The 21,779-nt window shown below is 35.3% G+C and overlaps 5 protein-coding genes across 5 annotated transcripts in view; 2 read left to right on the forward strand and 3 right to left on the reverse strand.

Moving 5' to 3' along the window:
- The window catches only part of micu3b (mitochondrial calcium uptake family, member 3b), a 50,400-nt gene extending 47,266 nt beyond the window's left edge, over positions 1-3,134 (reverse strand). Inside the window, exon 1 of the mRNA XM_055177666.2 lies at positions 3,018-3,134. The gene's annotated coding sequence lies outside the window, so the exon portion shown is untranslated. The remainder of the gene's footprint in view (positions 1-3,017) is intronic.
- Positions 2,296-12,446, forward strand: her5 (hairy-related 5). The gene is made up of 5 exons (XM_055177671.2): positions 2,296-2,310; positions 2,409-2,459; positions 2,636-2,686; positions 11,132-11,227; positions 11,328-12,446. The coding sequence occupies exons 1-5, from the start codon at positions 2,296-2,298 to the stop codon at positions 11,862-11,864; spliced, it is 750 nt and encodes a 249-aa protein (XP_055033646.2). The 3' UTR covers positions 11,865-12,446.
- Positions 7,534-9,038, reverse strand: her11 (hairy-related 11). Its single transcript, XM_055177667.2, has 4 exons — positions 8,872-9,038; positions 8,628-8,723; positions 8,434-8,524; positions 7,534-8,338 (listed from the first exon to the last, which is right to left on the reverse strand). Exons 1-4 carry the CDS (start codon positions 9,013-9,015, stop codon positions 7,740-7,742), a joined length of 930 nt encoding a protein of 309 aa, XP_055033642.2. The 5' UTR covers positions 9,016-9,038; the 3' UTR covers positions 7,534-7,739.
- Positions 12,447-18,587: 6,141 nt separating the features above from the next.
- Positions 18,588-20,012, reverse strand: pfdn6 (prefoldin subunit 6). Its single transcript, XM_055177662.2, has 4 exons — positions 19,809-20,012; positions 19,252-19,322; positions 18,998-19,122; positions 18,588-18,862 (listed from the first exon to the last, which is right to left on the reverse strand). The coding sequence occupies exons 1-4, from the start codon at positions 19,870-19,872 to the stop codon at positions 18,742-18,744; spliced, it is 381 nt and encodes a 126-aa protein (XP_055033637.1). The 5' UTR covers positions 19,873-20,012; the 3' UTR covers positions 18,588-18,741.
- A 371-nt stretch (positions 20,013-20,383) lies between these two features.
- The window catches only part of mrpl11 (mitochondrial ribosomal protein L11), a 46,140-nt gene continuing 44,744 nt past the window's right edge, over positions 20,384-21,779 (forward strand). The window contains exon 1 of the mRNA XM_055177660.2: positions 20,384-20,528. The gene's annotated coding sequence lies outside the window, so the exon portion shown is untranslated. The remainder of the gene's footprint in view (positions 20,529-21,779) is intronic.

Here is a 21,779-nt window from a genome sequence, read left to right on the forward strand (position 1 = left end):
GCGACTCCGCTCACTTACTGTAATCACATCACTACTAGAGCAAGTTCAAAATGTTCAACTCGCGTGTTTCTCGCGGCAACACTCATTTCACACGACCTAGACGCGCGTCTACTGCGCAGCCCTAAACGCCTCATTCGCGCCGCGCTAAATGCTTCATTCGCGCCGCGAGACCTCCAAACGCCCGTTGACGCGTCTTTACATTGACTTAACATTGAAATCCTCACGCTTGACGCCTCTACCGCGGCTGGTCTGAACGCAGCATTAGACATGCTGTATTCATTCTCTTGTTAATGTGACATCACACAAACAAAGCACCGCCCACAGCCACTGACTAATGGCGCTTTTTCATTGCATAGTACCCCCCATAGTTTAGGTCGGGTCAGTTCACTTAACTTTGGCTTGGTTAGCTTTTCCATTGACTTTAGTAAAACGTCAGAGTGGGAGGGATAACAGGCATGTCGTTATATTTGCGCTGCCTACTGCTGTGACATCATACAAGTGAATGCTATAAGTTCCCATACATTCATTTATTTCTCAGTCCGTCACAAAATCAAAATTGACCAACACAAATAGATCTTTACACATCGTGTTTATCACTACCTTGGTCTCAAATTACAATTTTTGTACAAACACTTGTGTTGTCAGTCGACGTGCACCGCTGGGCCGAATTTAACTCTTTCCCCGCCATTGACGAGATATCTCGTCAATCAAGAGAAAACGCTTCCCCGCCAATGACGAGATTTTCCGTCTTTCCGCAATACGGCTATTATCCACCAGGTGGCAAATTTTTAAACCCGGAAGTATTGCCCTATGGCAAGCTGCTGCATGTCCGTGTCTGTTTTAAAGATCGCTCTGAATGGGATCTCTATGAAAAGTCCGTCACAAAAATGGAATTATCTCTGCTTTTTGCTCAAAATGTGGTGTTTTTGCAGAAACCTACCCATATTCAAAAGCTGATTACAAAAGAACCACTAAAGGTAGAATGAAACGTTTTTTTTTTTTGTTGGAAAGCAGATGGTCTGTTCTTTCATTTGGTATATTGTATGTTTATATATTTAAAGAAGAACATTTTCTGGAAGGCATTAAACTTTGGTGAAAATCATGAAAAACGCTGGCGCTGGCTGCCAACTTTTTTTTAAAAATGCTGGCGGTGAAAGAGTTAAGTTGCATTAAAGCATATATGCAGACGTGCGCGTCGCGAATGTGCCGCCACAAACTGAAAGTCTGGAAAAAAACCTGTTATTGTGTTTCTCAACCTGTGGATGTTTTTCATCACTAAAAGTGAGCTTGGGAACTTATAGCAGAGCACAGATGACAACATGTTTGCTCGAGACAGCGCAAGCTAGCATGAAGGTAAAGCTAATCTTTTATTATAGTGATGACGCTGGTAGTGGCGATCCTCTCAGACCAATCAGTGATCTTCAGTGTTTTTACGTCACGTTTTAGTATCAGCTCAGCTCGCTTTGAACCCCAACCGAGGTGGTACTAAAAAAAGTATTGAGTACTACGTACTGCACCCAGTGGAAACACCCCCAAAAGTAAGCCGACCTGACCCAAACCGTGGGGTACTATCCAATGGAAAAGCATTATAACTGGTTAATTTTACCCAAAATCTTTACTAAATCTGTTTGCTAGCATGCTGTAGTGCTAATGCAGCTAAATATACTATTGTCTCAGGAACTTTAGACATATAATAAAAGATTTGTAGGGTATTTTAGGCTGAAACATCACAGGCACATATTCTAGGCACACCTTTTCTTTATCTTGCAAAAATGGGCATAATAAGTGCCCTTTATAGCTTGATTTCAGTCTTTGATTTTAAACTATGACATGACCTTCTTACTATAAGAGTGAAGTTTTCAATTTAATCTGACCCTATTTTGTTTTCTTTATCAAATGTTTGGTATTGCAAGCATAAATGTATTAAACATATCAATGAAAATGTTTTTAAGACCAAAGGCAAAGAACATGGCTCCAAGACATACACCAAGCCTCCCATAACAACTGTCTCCTTGTTTTGTTCCCTTGTTGAATCACTTACAAACAGCTTTTAAACAAGTGTCTAACGTAACCTAGCAAATGTTTTCTCTATCTGTGGAATGAGGAAACGAAATAGACCCTTAAGCCCTATTAACCCGATCTGTCAACATTACAAGGAAGTTGAAATCATTAATGAAGACTCATTGACCTTACAGCTAAACATTAAGATTGAACACATAGACTCTAGTATTGGTCTCTAGTCTAGACTGCAATATAAAGGACTTTAGGGTGAAGTTAAACTTTATTATCTTTATTATGCCTCTTTGTCAGGTACGTGAATATCACAGATGACAAGACTAACATAAAGATTCAAATAGAGATCTAAATGTACAACATTTCTGTGTTTATGTGCATGTGTTTATGTGCAGTATGTGTGCGTGTGCGCTTTGATAGGCCGGGACTTGTACAAGTGTGTGCACGTGTGATGACAGAGTTTGACAGCAGCCCTGCCTCGACAAATTGCTTTTGAGATGTGCCAACACAAATGTATTTAACTCTGACTCCAGTAAACCGTGGCAAGGGTAGTGACATCTTCGAGCTGGATCCTCCTCAGTGTTTACTTTGAATCTCTCTCTCTCTCCCTGCTCTGTGCCAGATCAGGAATGCACGAGTTGCATTCACCATTAACAAGACTAAGACTACACAGGTAATAGGATCAGCTCTAATCAGTGTGACCTTAGAAAGCTTGGGGGAAGATTTCGGGCTTTTCGATGTGGTCTTTTCCCAAGCACATTTAATTATGATTATTGAGACAGCATTCCTCTGTCCATAGCGTTCTCTTTAATTTGTACTTCACACTTGAATTGACGCCCGTCACGTTGATCAAAAACCTGCAAAGATACTGAGAAGAAAGTCTAACTGGCCATTACGTGCTTGCTTCTAACGCTTCACCATAGCTATATCTCGGAATTATGGCACTGGTACAGAGAAAAACGTCTGAATGTGAAGACGGGGAAAGAAGAAAATATAACCATTACCTAAAGACGTGTTCTGTCACGTCAGAAACGCCGCTCTCTCCAGCCAAATCCCTCGATGCATTGCTCCTTAAAAAATATGCTGTTATTGTAATAAAGATTGTATATGGCAAGAGGCATGGGCGAGGCTAGCCCCTTTTTAGGGGTGCTTCAGCACCCCTAAAAAGGAGCTCAGCACCCCTAAAACTTGGAGCAAGAAATTTATTTATTCTAAAATGTTCGTTCGTCTTTGACAAGGTTAAATAATGTCCAAAACATACTCCGTAGTTTGTGGTTAAAATGTATATGTAAAGCTAGAAAATGAAAACCTCCCCGCTTAGTAAATGGTGTCATCCTCTTCTTCTACTTCTCTGTACCTGCATCGCTGAGCCCGACCGTCATTCAGCGCGAAACACACGCAGAGTGAGAATCAGTAAAAAGTGTTGTGATCATAGACCGTAAAAAAATATGGACGTAGTGTCCGTGACGTCACCCATTGGTTTGTGAAGATCGCTTTTGAAGCTTAAAGTAGGCGTTGCCTGCCGTCGCCATCTTGGCCGCGCGTCCCCGCGAATTACTCGCGGAAAACCGAAAATGGGTAAAGAGGCGGGACATGGGTGAAGCTGAGGTGAAACCACGCCCGCCTAGCGCGAGTCTAGTGATAGCAGTGGCTGTTCAACCGACACTCAAGCGGCCACGCCCTTAATTATGCAGAAGTTTAAGGCTTAATATAATTTAAACGGATGAGTTACAAAAAAATTCACCCCCCTCACAGTTGTCATGAAGGGCAAATTTAGCTATATAGGCCAAAAACACGTTTTGTACCAGGCTGTAAACATATTATTTTCTACTGTAAAGTTGGCCATTTTTAACATGGGAGTCTATGGGAATTGACTCCCTTTTGGAGCCAGCCTCAAGCGGCCAGTCGATAAATTGCAGTTTAAGTCACTTCCGTGTTGGCTTCATTAGAGAGATCGGAAGGTTGCCCCTCGGTTGTGATGCAACTGTTTTGTTCAAATCTTACAAAATGTTTACGTTATGTTTATAATGAGCGAGTACATCACAAATCAATCTTTCAAGCCGTGTTTTTGTCTTATAATGAATCACCATGGTACACGTATAATAAGTGTTTATTTTCGGATTATTTTAGTCTGGCGGGTACCCGCGCGCTGCGGAGTAGCACAGTACCTGGGTGACTCGTCCATAGACTTAAACGGAGAGAAGTAGCGCCGGTTACAATGTTCTTCCGCAAGACGCATGCAGTTTTGTGCGCATACGTGTGTCTCCGTTGTTAAAGTTTATTGTATGATTTATTGTTAATTTGAGACTTATTTAAACAATCGGGAGTCATGTAAACATGACGTCACGTGTGTCTTTTCTGGTCAGTCGTCATGAAAACATGGCGTTTGGAACAGAGTAAAAACAAACTACATATCACTGTATACCACGAGTACCGGTAAGTTATGTGTGAAATCACTAACTGTCTGACTATCAAACTAGACAATAAATATTTTTTTAGTTTGTCACATGTAGATTAATATGAAGGGGATAACGTTTTTAACCCTTAGTGCAGGAGTCACAAGGGTTTTGTTTTAGACATAAAGTAAAGGTAATGGTTCAATTAAAGGACTGTTAAAAGAAAAGCTGCAAATTAACAAACTATTTATAAACCTACCATATGTTGTAGGCATAAAAGTTATAAATTAGGAGATTTGTCATTTTGACAAAGGCTTAAAATGATACACTGTATATTCACATAAACCATACCCACACTGCTGCTAGCCCACCTTTTGTCCTGAGACTTTAATATGGCATTAATGGCAAAAAAAAGTGCTAGCTCGCCATTAATCAGAAAGAAAAAGGTTGGCAAAAAATGCATCTCAAAACTCATCAGATTGATGCTTTAAAATATGTCATTTAAAAAAAATTCTAAGGGAGAGCGTGCTCCCAGACCCTAGAGGGGTAATATTCTTCTCATCTTTTTCCCCCCTGACCCGTTTTCATGCCTGAAAAGTCTCCAAAAAAAAATCTGGAATTTGGAGTAAGTTGAACCAATGTTAAAATGATACTTATTTTACAATAGACATATTATTGGTTTCTGTAGGAAAAAAGAGCGGGTGAATGCAGCGGAGCTCATTGGGTGCTCAGCACCCCTAAAGCTCTAACCCTAGAATCGCCTCTGGCAAGAGGTATCTGAGACTAAAGAGTGACATTTATAGAAGAGAGAAATCACGCATCCAGGACAGTTAACAGGCACCTCTGTAATAGAAAACCTGAGCTTAGTTCAGTTGTACTGAAGCTGCTAGATCTTATGCTGCCCTCTTCTGACCATTTGGCTTAACAACATGTGTAATGGGAATATTAAACCTTAACTGGCGCTGAGTTTACTTCAATATTTTGCATGTAAATGTTAACCTAGCACAACAAACTATATATTGTTGGAAAGGTCTAAGACTGCAGTTTTTATATTTCAAAACCTTTTAGCTAATAATAATGCAGTGACCGTAATTTATTAATTTGTAAGAGTAAGCAGCAAACCAACACAAACCTATTTCTGTGATAATTTTATATATAAAATAATACTATATTGCATTTTGTTTTATTATTTATTACATTACATTTAAATAGCTTTTACATTTTGTTCACCTCCAGACGCTTCGGTAAAAAAACTTTAAAGTGTCTTCTTTAAAACAAGACCAAAATTAGGCTACAAGACCAAAATTAGGCTTCTAGACCAAAACATGCAAGTGTTATATTATTTAAAGGTGTACATCACCTTTTCACCCCCCACTCAAAAGAGTGATATTTGTCAGTATTAAAATGTGTTTCATACGTCAGCATGTACTCCACTCTAAAATACTTTTGCTATACTTCTACATTGTAAGATTTCTAGATGCAAACAACATGTGTACTATCTATACCACAATATTCATGGCGAAACACTGGAATGCATAAATGTATTACATAAATGCTACATGCAAAAAACAAAAAGGTGTCTGAAATATGTGACTGACTGAAACAAAGCAGTATTTTTGTTCATACTCAAAATGTCATTAATGTTAGGCTTCATATGAAGTGTTTCGTTGCAAAACTAGATAAATCAATTTTTTAACATTTTTGACAAAACATGTTTATTATTATGTTATCATGTTATTATTTTGTTTTATGGTGCTACTTAGCTGTATTTTTTAAGTTATGAAGGTTTAAATTAAAAACAAACCAACTGCAGTTGCATTGAAATTAATTGGAATGCACAACCAAAAAACGAGATTTCTGAACAATTAAAAAACGGTGGTTATCTCGTTTTGCAACGAAACTCTTCATATATTAAAAATAGTAAACAGCAGTCATTTAAACCACAAGATGGCAGCAGAGCCCTGTAATAAAACACGTGCGAGTTAAAGAGAGAGTTCACCCAAAAGTGAAAATTCTGTCATCATTTACTCACTTTTATGCTTTTATAAACCTGTATAGACCAGTTCAAAAGATGTAAACAACACTGGTCCAAAAGCACTTCCTGTTTCTGTTTTTTAACACTAGATAAACGTTGGGATAAAATAAACCAACAGAACATATAAACCTGAATTAACTGAAGTTAAACAAACATCTTAAAGATAATAATATATGTGAAATTAAAAAAAAACTGTCACAAACTGTAACAGGAAGTGTTTCTGGACCAGTGTTGTTTACATCATTTGAACTGGTCTATAAATGTCTTTGTTCTGATTAACACGAATGAAGATATTTTGAGGAATGTTTGTAACCAAACCAATCATGAGCCCCATTCACTTCCATAATAGGAAAAAATAATACTACAGGAGTAAATGGGGCCCATGAACGGTTTGGTTACAAACATTCCTCATTTTTTTTCTTTGTTTTCATCAGAACAAAGAAATTTACACAGGTTTGTAACAACATGAGAGTGAGAAAATGATGACAGCATTTTCATTTTTGGGTGAACTATCTCTTTAAATTTGTCCAGGGTTTGTAAAAGAAATATTACTGACTGTTCACTTTTTCTTTAGTAAATGTTATATGAGTAAATATTAGTAATTATTTTAATAAATTAGGCTATAAAATAAAGTTAAATACCTAAATTCTGAAAATTAAAGCTAGTATAACATTAATTCAGTTTTACTTTTATAATTTATAGCAACTCCTCATTAGTCAAAAAAGTATAAATTAATTGTAAATTCAAATTGATTAAACTTAAGAATTTAACAAGGAATTTACAGTATATGAAAATGTGAACTTATCCCTTCATAGGCCACAGGTAATCTGATTCTATGCTTATCTGGTATAATAGCAAAAATGTATTAATTGTTGTATTAAAATAATGACTTGTAATTTGAAATCCACTTGCTTTGGAGGTAGTAGCTCCTCTTCTCATCCATGTTGGTCTTAAGAACGAAGTAAACAGTCTGATCTTTTTGTATGTTTCTTTTTTATCTTTTTAACCTTATCTACAGATATACAAATCTTATGCAAAAGAAGCCACATCATCCCTTATCAATGAAAACACAAGTAAGGATTTGATGAAACCGATTTATTCAGTTTCTCTAGTAAATAAAACAGTTAACAATAACCACATACATTAGACAAAACAAAAGGTAGCTTGAACTAAACCTGTAATTGAAAACATGACAGAAATGAACACTAAAAACTTGTGCATATGCCTCTGGAAAAAAAATTCTCCATTGAAGCAATTGCAGTGCCTTGAAAAAACTAAATGACTCATGTAACAATTCAGCTCCATGGTCTCCATGTATTCTGGGCTGGAGTAGGATTGAGTTCTTGTCCAGTACACATGACGGGGGACTGTGGTGGGGTAAAATCTTTAGCTGTGTGAGGCAAAATGGGCTGGGGCATAGTAACAGGCCTGTGGAGGGAAAGTGATGCTGCTGTGAGAGGAGGAGGAGGAGGAAAAGAGAGAGGTAGAGGACAGACTGAGGAAGGATATGGAGGAGAATTAGTAGGAGAGGGGAATACACTGTTAAAAGTTGGAGATGATGGAGGAGAATTATAATATGAAGCCGATGAAAGTTTACAGCCATACAACGAAGATTCTGGATGTAAGAGAAGCTCTTTGTAATGGTTTTGCCCTGATGGTAATAAATCAATCGTTTCCTGGAATGCTGGATTACTCTCTATTCTCGAAGCGCATGCCATGGTGATACCAGAATTGCCCCCTTGTTTTGGAAAAGCTTCCTTTTGCTCAGATGGATTTAGGGTCCCATAGATATCCAAGGCAAATGCTGAAATGTCGCTGGTGTAGATGGATCCCACAGAAAGAGAGATAACAGACTGATTCGTTGTAGCCTTGGAATCCATTTGATTTAATGTCACTATAAAAGAGAAAATAAAACACATGAATGAATACAGGAATTATGCAATATGCTAATATAAAATACAGAAGGGTCATATTGTTGAGGTAAATTACCCTTTGACTGCATCTTTCTTGTGGTCTTTCTTATGTACTGAACTGCAAGGTCTAAAATTTCAGCCTTTTCCAGTTTAGGGTTTTGTAAACGCTTGAAGAGGTGAAATTGAGAGAAAGCAGAGACACAATTAAAAGTTTGTCATGGTAATAAGCGTTAAAGTATTAAAGTAATGCATTACAATAAATATACTTACTGTGTCTGCAGTGGTCTTGAAGAGCAGATCTTTTAATGCATCCAGATTATGATTGATTCGATCTCTTCTTTTTTTCTCTATCACAGGTTTCAACTTCTACACACAGAAAATAAAAAATAGCGTTAAGTACATACTACGTTTTTTAAAAAAAATATTGTTTAAGTACAATTAACAGAAATGTCGATCGAAAATAACAAATGTGTATAATATAAGTTAAATATATAAAAGTCTTAAATTAACTTACTCTTTTGATGCCTCCAGTCTTTGCCATGTTGAGAATTTGAACGGCTTTTTGCTGCATTTCCAGTAACGCTTTCAAAATGTTCACACAAACTCGTAGCTGTGGGAAAGTGCTGAACTCCAGCCAAACGGGGATTTTAAGGCACATTGATGTCGCACCTGATTGGAGGAGAAGTGGCAATGACGTAACTATGGTGAACTTTCCACCCAACATTTTACATCCTTAGGTAAACAATCAGGCTTTAAGAAAACAATAACTATATTGGCAACTATTCTGTTCATAACAAACAATAAACATTTTTAATAAAAGAATTTAGAAGATGAAACATTGTTGGTCGATATTTTGTTGGATAAATTAAGAACTGAAAAAATTTTGAAATATAAAAAACATTTAATTGTATAAACTTCCCTTACAAAAATTAACCATGGTTTTATTGTGGTAAAAGTGTAGTAACCATGTTTTTTGGTGTGTTGATTACTATTAGCAAAACCATGGTTTACTACACTAACCATGGTTTAACTATGGTTTTTGAAAACCATGGTTGTCAAAACCATGGGTATTTTGTGGTTACCATGGTTTTACTACAGTAACCATTGTTTTTTGGTTTTAACTGTAGTAAAACCATGGTTAATTTTCGTAAGGGTTGTTTTAAAAAATAAAGCTCAAAGCGTTATTTGATTATCGGTTGAAATGTGCAAAAGGGAGCAAAAAGGTTTTGTATATCTACTGCTTTTGCTGCCATATGGACAAATGGTAGAGTTCCATAATGTAGGGAGATTTTGGTTAGAGCATGTGTTTTAAATTGAAAAAGCTAGGTTTTTAAATATTGGTAAATACTGTGACCATTTAAAAGTCAATATTTGGCTTCATATTTTTATTGTTTTAATAAAGAACAGGCGCGAAAATTACGCGCTTGACCAAAACAGTGTAGCCTACATGCGCACTTACTGTTGTGGTGGGGGTGTGATGCGAGGTGTAATGTCCAAGCTTTAACAGCTAATCTGTTAAGTGTGCTGTGTTTTGATAGAAGTGTGAACGATTAAAGCACCGATTATTGTCCCACGCTTACACTTGCAAACTGTTGGAATGCTCAAGCGGATCGTCGGGAATTAAGCGCAAAGTTTTATTGAAATGAATAGACATGGAAAACAATGCGATTATATGCTTAGCACTGAAACTCGTGCTAAGTACATTTGCAATACGTGATATAACCAATGCTACATTTTCTTTGATAAGAAAGCTTCTGGAAATTTTTGATGAATATTTAAATATGGCTATACACTCAAGCAATGGCCACACACAGCGCAGTTGGGTTCAAAAAGACTGGCAAAAGTTTCATTTGAAGCCACGCTTCAGAGCTCAAACCCAAAGACTTTGTTCAAACCAACCCCCCCAAAAATGTCTTTGTTATACGGTGACCATCAGTGTATATTTCTGAAGGAATTAAGGCCAGTGATCCGATCAGTGACAATAACCAAGTGAGTGTAATTCAACGGAAATAATGTTAAGAGACACCAATAGGCCTACATTTGAAACAGCAAGTAAAATAAAATATTATGACATGTGAGGCAGCATTTAGATGCAGGCAAAATTGTTTGATAGTGTGTAATGTTATATAGGCCTAATATTTAAATAGCTGCTAATCATAATGTTTAAAAATAACTATGTATTCTCTGTTTTTTTATTATTAAAATGATATAGAGAATTAAAAAAAACATATCACACTGCGCGTGAAAAAAACTTCTTTAATCTTCGTTAATAAATAGGCCTCGTTAGAGCAGCACTGCGGGAGGCTAAATGGGTCATTATTGGCTTTACTTAACAATTGACATTAAACAGTCGATGCCCCTTTCATCCAAGAGTTGGGTGAATATTAATGAAAGACACAGCTGCTCACATGATTGGTCCAGTTAGTTAATTATTCATTATTCAGTTACGATGTGAGGGACTTGGGCGTGGACTAACGATACCATAAGAGTCTCAAACCCAAAATGTTGCTCATCTTAGTTTGGAGTAATTTTGAAGGTTCAATATGAGCAAACAAGCTGCTGACACACAGGAACAAAACGACTCGACACGGGTAAAACTTTCTCATGCTTGTTTTACTAAATGATATATATGGTCATGCTTGGGTCATTTTATGTCCTGTGTATATTGAGTGGCAGTATGTGGCAAAAAATTTATGGAGATCATGTAGGCTACTTGTTATTCTTGGTGTATCTAGATAATACTCAACTAACCAATACTGCATTGAATGTTACAGGTCCCAAAACCTCTCATGGAGAAAAGAAGAAGAGATCGTATTAATCAAAGCCTAGAAACTTTGAGATTACTTTTACTTGAAAATACACACAATGAGGTAAGTTTGTTTTTCAAAAGAATTTCATAAAGTATGCAAATATATCAACTTTTCATATGTAGCCTAACCTTTACTTTCTTTTCTCAATTTTTGTTGTCAGAAACTTAAAAACCCTAAAGTGGAAAAGGCTGAAATCCTGGAAAGTGTTGTGAATTTCCTGAGAGCTGAACAAAGATCAGACACTGACTCTTATCCGATCACCAGGGGGAAAAGGGGGCGAGCAGAAGACTATGATGATGATGATGATGATGTGAGTTCACCTTGCAAACGTCAGAGCTACCGTGATGGAATGAGGACATGTCTCCTAAGAGTCAGTCATTTCATTGCGAGCAAGAGCCATGAGTTTGGACAAGGAGCAGAAAAAGCACACGCGAACCTTCACCACAAAGCACTGGAGCACTCACTGCAAACACAACTACTGTCTCCAACACCACCCCAAAGAGAAACTCAGGTGCACCTCTATGAAGATTCATTGCTACTAGCACAGCAACATCATGTCCAACTGAACAATTCTTGCGTTCCATCTGCTTGCTCGAAGCTTGCACAAAGAACTGGTCTGTCCATTGACAACATATCATCAAGTCCTAAACAACCCGTATTGCTGTGTGACAATGTCTGGAGACCGTGGCCACAGTAGAAGAACATGTTTTAAGTCCCTGCATAGACTTGAATGATACAGCTGCAAAACATCTTGCATCATATGTTTGATATAGCAAAATGATGAAGATTAGGAAAAACAATGGGACAAACAGACTGTGAAAAGTGTAAATGTTCAAAATGTGTAAATATGTGGATTTTGTACAGCAGATGCCAAAAATTTATTTTGTTATGAAGGGGCATTGACAAAACTGTGCCTATATAGTACATGTTTGTTACGCTTACAGCTAAACAAACAAAATACAAGTTTGTGTTGAGATGTATGAATTCTTTTGTTACTATAAACTCCATCTATTGTTGATGGATGAATCATGTACTTAACAAGTCAATGCTTTTTGTTCTTTTTGTTGAACTTGAGTGCAAAGAATTTGTCATGTCATTTATTACTGTAGTATTTGACATATTTTTCTATAATTCCATTTCATGAACGTTTTGAATGAGATTTTATTTTTCTTGTTAGCAAAATATCTAAAGAACTGTTCATGTTCAATGTGAAGTATTTTCTTCTTTTTAGAGCAAAGAATTAAACCTCTCTAAGGATTTATTCTTTTATCTTTGGTCTCTTCTATTTGTGCTAGATAGATAGATATTCATTTCCTGAGAGATATTCGAAGAGATAAACAGTATTGTTCTTCCCTAATAGTGTGAATGTTCAGCATTTCAACTTGATAACAGGCCTGTCATTTACAAAGTTTCACTGGCATTCATTTGGGCATTTCAGTAATGTGCAATTAATCGGTTTTTGATTGAGGTGCTGATTGCCTCCCCGCCCTTCCTCTATGAACTTTAAATGTGGTTTTTGCAGACTTTTCTCAAAACAGTTATACTGAAATGCTGAAAATGGTTGTTTAATGGTTGCTTTTAAGAACCTGTTGTGCGACTTTTACATCGCAACGTTACATCACTTATTTACAACAGGGACTTACACAGTCCTATTTTTTAAACTATGTTTTAGTACTTAAATCACAGTTTTATCGAAACGTGTTTACTTTCTTTGATTGTTGAATTATTACACACGAGAGTGTTTAAAACAATAAATCACATGGTCACATACCGAAATCAATCTGGTTTTTGTTTACACTTGATCTTTCGATCTCACTTTAAAATAGCTACTTTAGTAGTCTCTTTGCTATAATAAACAATATTAAATTGTGTAATGTAGAATAATATGTTGTATATTGTAATTTAACTACTTTTCATTACATTGTTTCGATGCAAATTTAACTCATTTCAAGTTGCAAGTTGAATTCTTTTCAACTTGCATTGAGTTTATTACAAGACAAGTTACAGTTTTTTTTTCATATGAATATCTGGATTCTCTAAAAATATATGTGATTTATTTTGTGAAAGACCCGTGAATCAAAAATGCATAATATCTTGCAGAAATGTTTTAGCGAAAAGCCTATTGATATAGCTGAGCGACAGACTGAGGTTATTTGGTTTTAAATATCCTATATATTACACACACTGAAATATTTTTATTTATTAAGTTTTCCGCTCTTTTAAAATCAAGTTAATTTTGTTTTTACAAAAGACTACATTATTTCAATGTTACGTTTTTTTAGATAACACGCATCCAGTGCCCATAAGCAAGCCAAAAAATAAAATAATAGTTTAATAATATTATAACTAGATTTTAACTAAAAATGCAATGTGTAAACTAAATGTATGAGTTCTTAACAAGATCAAATGGCTTAGTTCTACTTAACTCTTATTTTCCCTAAATCTACTTTTATGTGCAGCTTGGTTTCGCATTGTCGCTCGGGATAAGCTCTTAGATAAACGAGTTTCATCTGAAATGAGATTAGGGCTTTAAAGATGCCATGGACTCGCCAAATAACCGTCTGACGCTTGAACCGGTTATTACAGGGGATAAGTCTTTCAAATGCCTTTCAGTACAAAAGGTGTAAATAGATTAGATTTTGAAGAGGACTTTTCCAGACCGGATGTGTGCTTTTATCTGTTCTTATCAACAATAGAAGCAATGCATGCAGCCAAGTGTACAGCCTAGTTGATAATCATTAAATATTAGATATAATTCCCAGTAACCTTTTGTCTGCATTTTAAGTTGTATTTGTGTATGGCAAAGTTTCCTCTGGAAAATGTTACATTAGTTTGTTAATAGTCAAACTAAAACATGCAGATTAAAAATTAAAACTTACATTTGGATGTAAGAGTGTGAAAGTGCAACAATTTAGTGTGACAATTAGTGCTTTCGGATTGCAAGCATGCGTTGGGGCCCATGACCCTTACTTCATGGTCATGGATATTTGAGAAAGGTACACTCTAAAAACAAATAATGCTATATAGCATCAAAAGTGGTTCTCCGCTCGCAATCATAGAAGAACCACTTTTGGTGCTATATAGCACCGTTTGTTTTTAGAGTGTAGTCTAAGATGTAAACAGCTTGTGGTCGAAAAACTCACACAAGAGATCTGTCTCTGTCGCATTTTTTACTTCTTTATCTGCAAATTTGGCAATTGATGTTTCACTCAAGCACAAAACAAACAACAAACGTTGTGTTTAATAGGATCATGGCACCATATTACACGCATAGGTGCCGACTTTCTCTACTGCCTGTCACTTCATTCCTGGGAACAACGTTTCTTGCAGTCAAGCAGCTTCTTTGGGACTACATGTTGTTTTTGTGACCATTTGTCAAAAACTGTAAAATAAAACCGACACGTGGCATAGGCTGGTTATCAAAACAAACGCAGAGTGTGAGGCGCGTGCAAATAGAATGAGGTGGCAAATCGCACCACACCACACATCCCAAAGTGCATCATAATGGTTAGTTTCAAAATTTGATGTAACTGTCCATCCAAAGATAATACACATTACATGATGTTTTCCCCTAAACGATTTACTTTCCTAAGTCTACTTTATTATTATTATTATTATTATTATTATTATTATTATTATTATTATTATTATTATTATTATTATTATATTATGATTAAATTAATTTTCATCAGTCTATTAGTAATTTACCAAAATTCGTTTTTATCCTACAAAACATATTAAATACCAATACTATAAGTATCTAATGCTTAGCTATTCAAAAGGTAGGCCTATAGCCATTTTAGGCATTTTACTGTTTTAATTTGATCTGTTCTGTATTTTTCACATCAGAGGAAATGCACAAGAGCTATCTTTTTCTGTTTTAGTTCAGAGAAGTTAAGTATTTAAGTAGCTAAATTTCAGTGTGTTTTGTCTTTAAAAGAAGGACCAATTCTTCCTGTTTAATTAGCTTTGCATAAGATTGGATCTATAAATATCTAAGCCCTTCAGAAGCTTTTGCGCCAGTTTCCGATTTAGGTTTAAGGTGGACGCGTTGGAAAGTAACCTGCTTTAAACCTAATACATCTCCCTTACAAGTAGCGCGGTTCTTTTTTATGCCTTTAATGCATGCGAGTTAATCCCCGGCGGGTGGGAAATGAAGGGGGACAGGTTCCACTCCGCGGGATATTAATTAGGGGTGAGCATTCACAATGCGGACGTATGTGCTTCAGCGCTTCTCTATTCTGCATCTGATGGCCTGTTGCGCAGGGGCGGATACACGGCCTGTTGACCGAGCGCTTTCAATCACGCGACTCATACCAACATCTGGCCATGTGCACCTTTTGCCTGCCCATTTAATTAGAAACCGAGTCGCCTGACTGCTCAACTCTCATGGTGAATGCATCACAGCCAGTGAAGTATTACCTGAACTAGGTGTAAGGCTTTGGGGAGTGTTCAAGTTTTAAAAAATTCAGAACTTTTCATGTAAAAGTTATATACAGAGTTATTTAGCTTACTCTGAACAATGTTGGGTTGTTTTAAGACATCTTTATTGGACAGAACCAACCGTTGGATTATAAACCTACTGTGTGGGTGATTCTCACGAAATCCGTGTCCAGCATCAGAAATTTTAAAAAGCCCTTGAAGCCATTTTTTTGCACATATAAGATTAAGGTCTGAACTAACTATAACCATTATTAAGGATTTAAAACATACTTCCTATAGAATTATTTAAATATTTTAAGATTATCATTATAAAAATAATCATTACCGCAACATGATATTACTTTAAATATATGCATTTACAAACTCATGTTTCGGTAATGAGAACTAAAAAGTTGTCTAGGTACTATGACCAACTAAATTTTAACTTTTATCTGGAGAGAAAAAATAAGAACTGCTTACCTGGTAGCCATCTTGAGTGTCACAGTCAATTATGTCTCTTCTAACATTTTTTTTTTTTTTTTGAAAATGTTAGTTCCTGGAGGGCTTAAACAATGATTGAACATTGTTGCGGAGGATGACAAGATTTTTCTTTGACACATTTATATTCCTTATTATTGTCTTTACATTTACCAATGATCACCAAATATCACATTGTTTCTTTACTGTAAATGTTTACAGTATAACATGCACTGAAGCTTTTTATTTTTTAGATTTTTTAATTATAAATATTTCCATGTCAAAGAACCCAAATCCAGTCATGGACACATTGCGGTAATGAAAATTTTCCCTTAAATGTGGAAAAAAAAAATTGGTTTTGATGATGTCATTTGAAATTATGTGCAAAATAGTACGTGAAGAGATGTTTGTAACTGTATGTTTCTCATTTTGAAACATTATCAAAATGTTTCATGACACCTCAAAAGTCTAATTTCGCGAGAATCACCCATGTGGTGTTTCACTTGCTTCACCTAAACAAAAAGATCTTATTTAATCATTTGAATTGTCCATAATTAAAAGTAGGCCTACAAAGATAAGTACAATACTAAAAAGCCAGTTTGTTTTAACCCAGGGTTGGGTAAAATACATAACTATTGTGTTAGAATAAACATATGCAGGGTTGTTTTTACCCATGGACATTTTCTAGGTTAATTTATCCCAGCAGTTGGGTTTGTCCATGTTTTATCTAACCACAACTTGAAACAACTCAGTATTTTTAGAATTAAGGGGTCATTGCACAAGACTTTTTTAAGATGTCAAATAAATCTTTGGTGTCCCCAGAGCACATTTGTGAAGTTTTAGCTCAAAATACCATATAAATAATTTATTATAGCATGTTAAAATTGCCACTTTGTAGGTGTGTGCGCGCAAAAATGTGCCGTTTTGCGTGTGTCCTTTAAAAATGCAAATGAGCTGATGAAATTCAAACACTGATCACAATGATGGTGGTTTGTTGCAATTAAAACTCAATTGTGCTTTTCTCTGCACTAAATGGCAGTGCTGTGGCTGGATAGTGCAGATTAAGGGGCGGTATTATTATAATAAGAGCTCCTTCTGACATCATAAGGAGACCCAAATTTCAACTACCTATTTTTTCATGTGCTTGTAGAGAATGGTTTACCAAAACTAAGTTACTGGGTTGATCTTTTTCACATTTTCTAGTTTGATAGAAGCACTGGGGACCCCAATCATAGCACTTAAACATGGAAAATGGCCGATTTTCATGCCATGGCCCCTTTACACTGTCAAATGACACTGCAGTTTGTAATACTTTATAAACGCACATTTCTTCAATTCATTACAAAACCTATTTTACAGGCAAAGTGTGATAAATGACACCATGATAGGTTAAAATGAATGCTGGGTTGTTGTTATGCAACCATAGGGTATAATAACCCAGCAGTTGGGTAAAAACAACCCAGCATTGGGTCAATTTTAAACCAGCGGTGTGTTCTGTCCAATATTTACCCATATGGGTCAAAAATAACCCAGCCATTTTAAAGTGTTGGTTTGCTGTACAGTACAATCAAGGAATTTTACAGTAATAGCCATGATGTCTACTCTAGGTCAAAAGACATCTTCGCCCTTTATTCAAACATATTATTAAAGATGTATTAAGACTTTTTATGCCTGTTGTGTAGTTGTGCTTTGAATGTAAATTGAAACTCAGTTTTGGGAAGAATTTAAAAAAGTTTGTCCAATAATTAATCACCACAAATCTGCAAAGGTATAGGACAAAAACTGCTGTAATAAAAAAATGAAATATTAACAATTCAAACAGAATAAAACCTTTATTCTCTTTCGTATTTTTTAAAATAAATACCTACCAAATGTAGTTTTTCTATTTTGCAACATAGGCTACTTCTAACATTTTAATGCTTCACTTAAACCTGTTGGATCATAACATTTTAAAGGCAAATATTGTGCAACATATTCTCTAATCACCTTTGGCTATACTGTACATTGTGTTTATTTCCATGCATACTCAAGTTTTCTATATTTAAGCATTTGGCAGATGTTTTTGTCCAAAGTGACACACGTTATACATTTTTATCAGTCTGTGTGTTCCCTGGATTTGAACCCATGACCTTTTGCACTGCTAAGTATATTTCAGTAGCTAAGTTACATTTCTTGAAGACTGAAACAGGTCTATCAAAACATTTAAGACATGATCAAATGTGTACACATTAATGTTTGAATTTTGATGATTCTTTTACCTCTGCACCTGCTTTTTTATGTATTGAAGGTAGCATGATTACAAAATCCAAAATGTACAGAGGTTGCTCTGATAAATCCGGTTAATTTCCAAACATGGATTTCACAATGTGTACTTGGTGTTCTATATATCAGTAAGATTGGCCTCTATGTTATCTGAACTACAGAAATTTTAATATTACTTATTTTTCAAATGCTGTTTATCCACAAGTTTGCGTACAATTTTAACTTCTAATTATGAATTACAAAGACAACACGTTGGGGCTGAACATAAATAAACAAAATTTATTGAGAGCAAAAAACCTCAGGCATTCTGTTAATGTAAATGAACAAGCATGGATTAGTAGCAGGTATATTGAGTCTCTGAGATTCACTGGTTAAGACTAGTGTCCAGGTCTGTGAACATGATTATAATCCATTTAGACCTTTCCAACAGGTTGACCCTGAGCTCGCTGGTACTCCTGCTGTAGACTGGATAGAACCTCTCTGTGCTGCTCAGACTTCTTCTCCATATCCTTCAGTATAGTTTCGTAGCGTTGACTAAGATATAAAGGAGATCGTGGTTAACTTTGTATGTGTAAAATGTAGACTCACTAATACATAATTAATGGCAAATATAAATCACAAATTTGTTTCAATAACTCAAAACAGCATGACAGTGTATCTTTTATTTACATTTCACCATTGATGTATTCCAATCTTTTGGCCACTGTTGCTTTGGCTTCATCTAGATCCTGTTTTACCAGAACTGGTCCAATTAGTTTGTAAACTGTATTTTGGGTATCCAAAAATCCAAGCTCCTGTAGAGAGATAATCAATATGGCATAATTCATAATAAATATTATAAACCAACATGCATTATTACTTAAAGACCTTAATATGTTTTTGTATACTAAAAAGCTTAAGTTATATTAATTTCATAATCTTACCTCCTTAACAATATTATTTTCAGTCAACTGTGCTTCCAGTTTTTGCCTTGCAGACATACTTTTACTGACATCTGTAATAAACAAAAGAGTTCTTAATCCCTCTAATTATTAATTAATAAATTGAATATGCATACATAGGTTATCCATAAAACTCATTTATAACGTTTCATATTTATAATCAACATTTCAACAAAAAATTAAAATACTTCAAGCCTTTATATGATAGCAACATTGTAGATTAACGTTAAATTGTAGATCTAGTTAAATGATTGTCACCCCAAAGGAAAACAACATCAAATGGCTCACAATAAAGCATAACAGACATCCTACAATGAACTGAAGACTGAATTAGAAAGCAGATCACTATGACAGCTAAAGACAGGTGGACATGCGCAACTCAAGATCAGATATAAATAAATTACATGCATTGCAAAAGTAACGGAAATGGAGAAGTAATGGAAAGTTAAATACAAAACATCCATTCCCAATGCACATGCACATGATAATGCTGAAAGGCTTGCTAACACAGCTTTCAAGTTAGCATTGAAGAGAGACACCTTTTTGCAGTTGTTGATATTTCTCCAGTTCGGCCTGCAGTTTCTTCTGAATCGCCTCAGCCATCACAATAGCTATACTACGTTCCAAACACTCTTTACTCTGCTAACTAACAACAAACTGTTGTTTTATATCAAAAGCAGTAAGCCAGCACACGGATCATGCACAGTCAGGGGCGCACAGGAAATGACGCAGAGTCCGTCTGCCTTCTTTTTTTCCGACAGTGAAGCGAAAAAGTCGCCATCTGGTGGTTAACACGGAGCGCGCACTTTTTGTGGTTCGTTGTAGTCTTTTTAAACAACTATTAAAATTATTTTATCACTATAATTTAAAATCACGGAGATCTAATATACTTCATTAAAACGGGCCTAATATACTTCATTTAAAAGGCTTTAAAATTTTCCCTAATAAAACACTTGTTTACTAAATGTTATGTAGCATCAGGATGATTACTTTAAAAACTATTTATTAAGTGTATTATATTTTTCACATTGGAACTTATTGTACTTATGTCATATTTGTTTGTTTTTTCTATTTTGTTTCCCTGTAAAAAAATTATCAATAAATACAATAAAATATAGAGTTTCTCCGCCTGTCCATATAGGGGCAGTATATCCACGTTCTATGACAGTAAAAGTCCCAATATGGCAGCGCGCATGGTTCAAATCCTAACGTGAAGGTCTTTATCGTCTCTGCTTGAACATAGATTATCTCTCTACCAGGTAATTTCAATTAAATATTTCATTTAGTCACACTCAGATTTGATACGTGTTTAAAGCGGCGTTAACAAGCTGCTTTAATAACCAGCTTTAAAATAATGTCATGTGCTGTATGCATGCTAGATTATTATTATTGTTAATAATAATAATATTATTACTTTTATTATTCATTTGTCACCTTTCAGACACTTTCTGTTACTGTCATGCCATATACAACCGATGGGTTGACTAAACCTACTCATCTAATGATTTTCATGTTACAATGTTTTACATTTTGTATGTATTTTCTGCTCAATTCCACTATATCTGTATATCAGAATAAATGAGCGTATTTATTTATATCAGAATAAATGTATCTACTGTAAACCTTACAGATTATGGAAAGCTTACGTCGGTCCTTCAAATCATGCATACTTTTAAGTGTTTTGACGTCACCAAAGACCACGATGACATTTTAATGCGCAGTTGCTCACAAATACACACATTCTCCATCAAAACATTCAGATATCTAGATGAATAAAATAACATGTTTAACATTTAACATGTTAACTTGAGTGACAGCTGGTTTTATGCAGGTTGTGTAGCCTACATTGTACATGAAGAGTTTCGTTGCAAAACGAGATATCCACCGTTTTGTTAATTGTTCAGAAATCACGTTTTTTGGTTGTGCATTCCAATTAATTTCAATGCAACTGCAGTTGCTTTGTTTTGATTTAAACCTTCATAACTTAGAAAATACAGCTAAGTAGCACCATAAAACAAAATAATAACATGATAACATAATAATAAACATGTTTTGACAAAAATGTTAAAAAATGGATTTATCTCGTTTTGCAACGAAACTCTTCACATTGTCTTTTGACCTGAGTATAAAAGCTTTATGTGCTGGATAAGAGTACTGTAATATTCAGTGCTTTCAGTTGCGTGCATTGTCAGAATAGACTTTATATTAGAGATATACCAATATATCGGCGAATAATCAGTACTGGTCAATAGAAGCCGATAAAAACAGCCATGGCTTGATATATCCTGTCAATCAAAAGAGAACAGGTAAATGCAATGAATGTAAGCTCTGTGTATAGAAAATGAAAGAAACATCAATAGTTTAATGTTCAGTATTAATGGTCATTATATATTATATAATTTATATAATTTTGTTCAGTGTAAATGAATAACATTCAGAAAATTGAATATTCAAAATTTAATGCAATTTAATATAACCACCATACTATGGGTATTGGCATTGGCAGATAT

The sequence above is a fragment of the Misgurnus anguillicaudatus genome, chromosome 16, assembly GCF_027580225.2.
Source record: "Misgurnus anguillicaudatus chromosome 16, ASM2758022v2, whole genome shotgun sequence".
Classification (NCBI taxonomy): domain Eukaryota; kingdom Metazoa; phylum Chordata; class Actinopteri; order Cypriniformes; family Cobitidae; genus Misgurnus; species Misgurnus anguillicaudatus.

Excerpts from the sequence above, each read along its gene's own strand:
- pfdn6 (XM_055177662.2), bottom strand. The coding sequence starts at position 19,872 with ATGGCTGAGGCGATTCAGAAGAAACTGCAGGCCGAACTGGAGAAATAT. Across the intron at positions 19,323-19,808 it reads ATATCAACAACTGCAAAAAG|ATGTCAGTAAAAGTATGTCT; the intron begins GTGTCTCTCTTC and ends TGTTTATTACAG. Across the intron at positions 18,863-18,997 it reads GAATACATCAATGGTGAAAT|TCAACGCTACGAAACTATAC; the intron begins GTAAATAAAAGA and ends TTTATATCTTAG.
- her5 (XM_055177671.2), top strand. Across the intron at positions 2,460-2,635 it reads ACTTGTACAAGTGTGTGCAC|ATCAGGAATGCACGAGTTGC; the intron begins GTGTGATGACAG and ends GCTCTGTGCCAG. Across the intron at positions 11,228-11,327 it reads TTGAAAATACACACAATGAG|AAACTTAAAAACCCTAAAGT; the intron begins GTAAGTTTGTTT and ends TTTTGTTGTCAG.
- her11 (XM_055177667.2), bottom strand. The coding sequence starts at position 9,015 with ATGTGCCTTAAAATCCCCGTTTGGCTGGAGTTCAGCACTTTCCCACAG. Across the intron at positions 8,525-8,627 it reads TCAAGACCACTGCAGACACA|CGTTTACAAAACCCTAAACT; the intron begins GTAAGTATATTT and ends CACCTCTTCAAG. Across the intron at positions 8,339-8,433 it reads AAGAAAGATGCAGTCAAAGG|TGACATTAAATCAAATGGAT; the intron begins GTAATTTACCTC and ends TCTCTTTTATAG.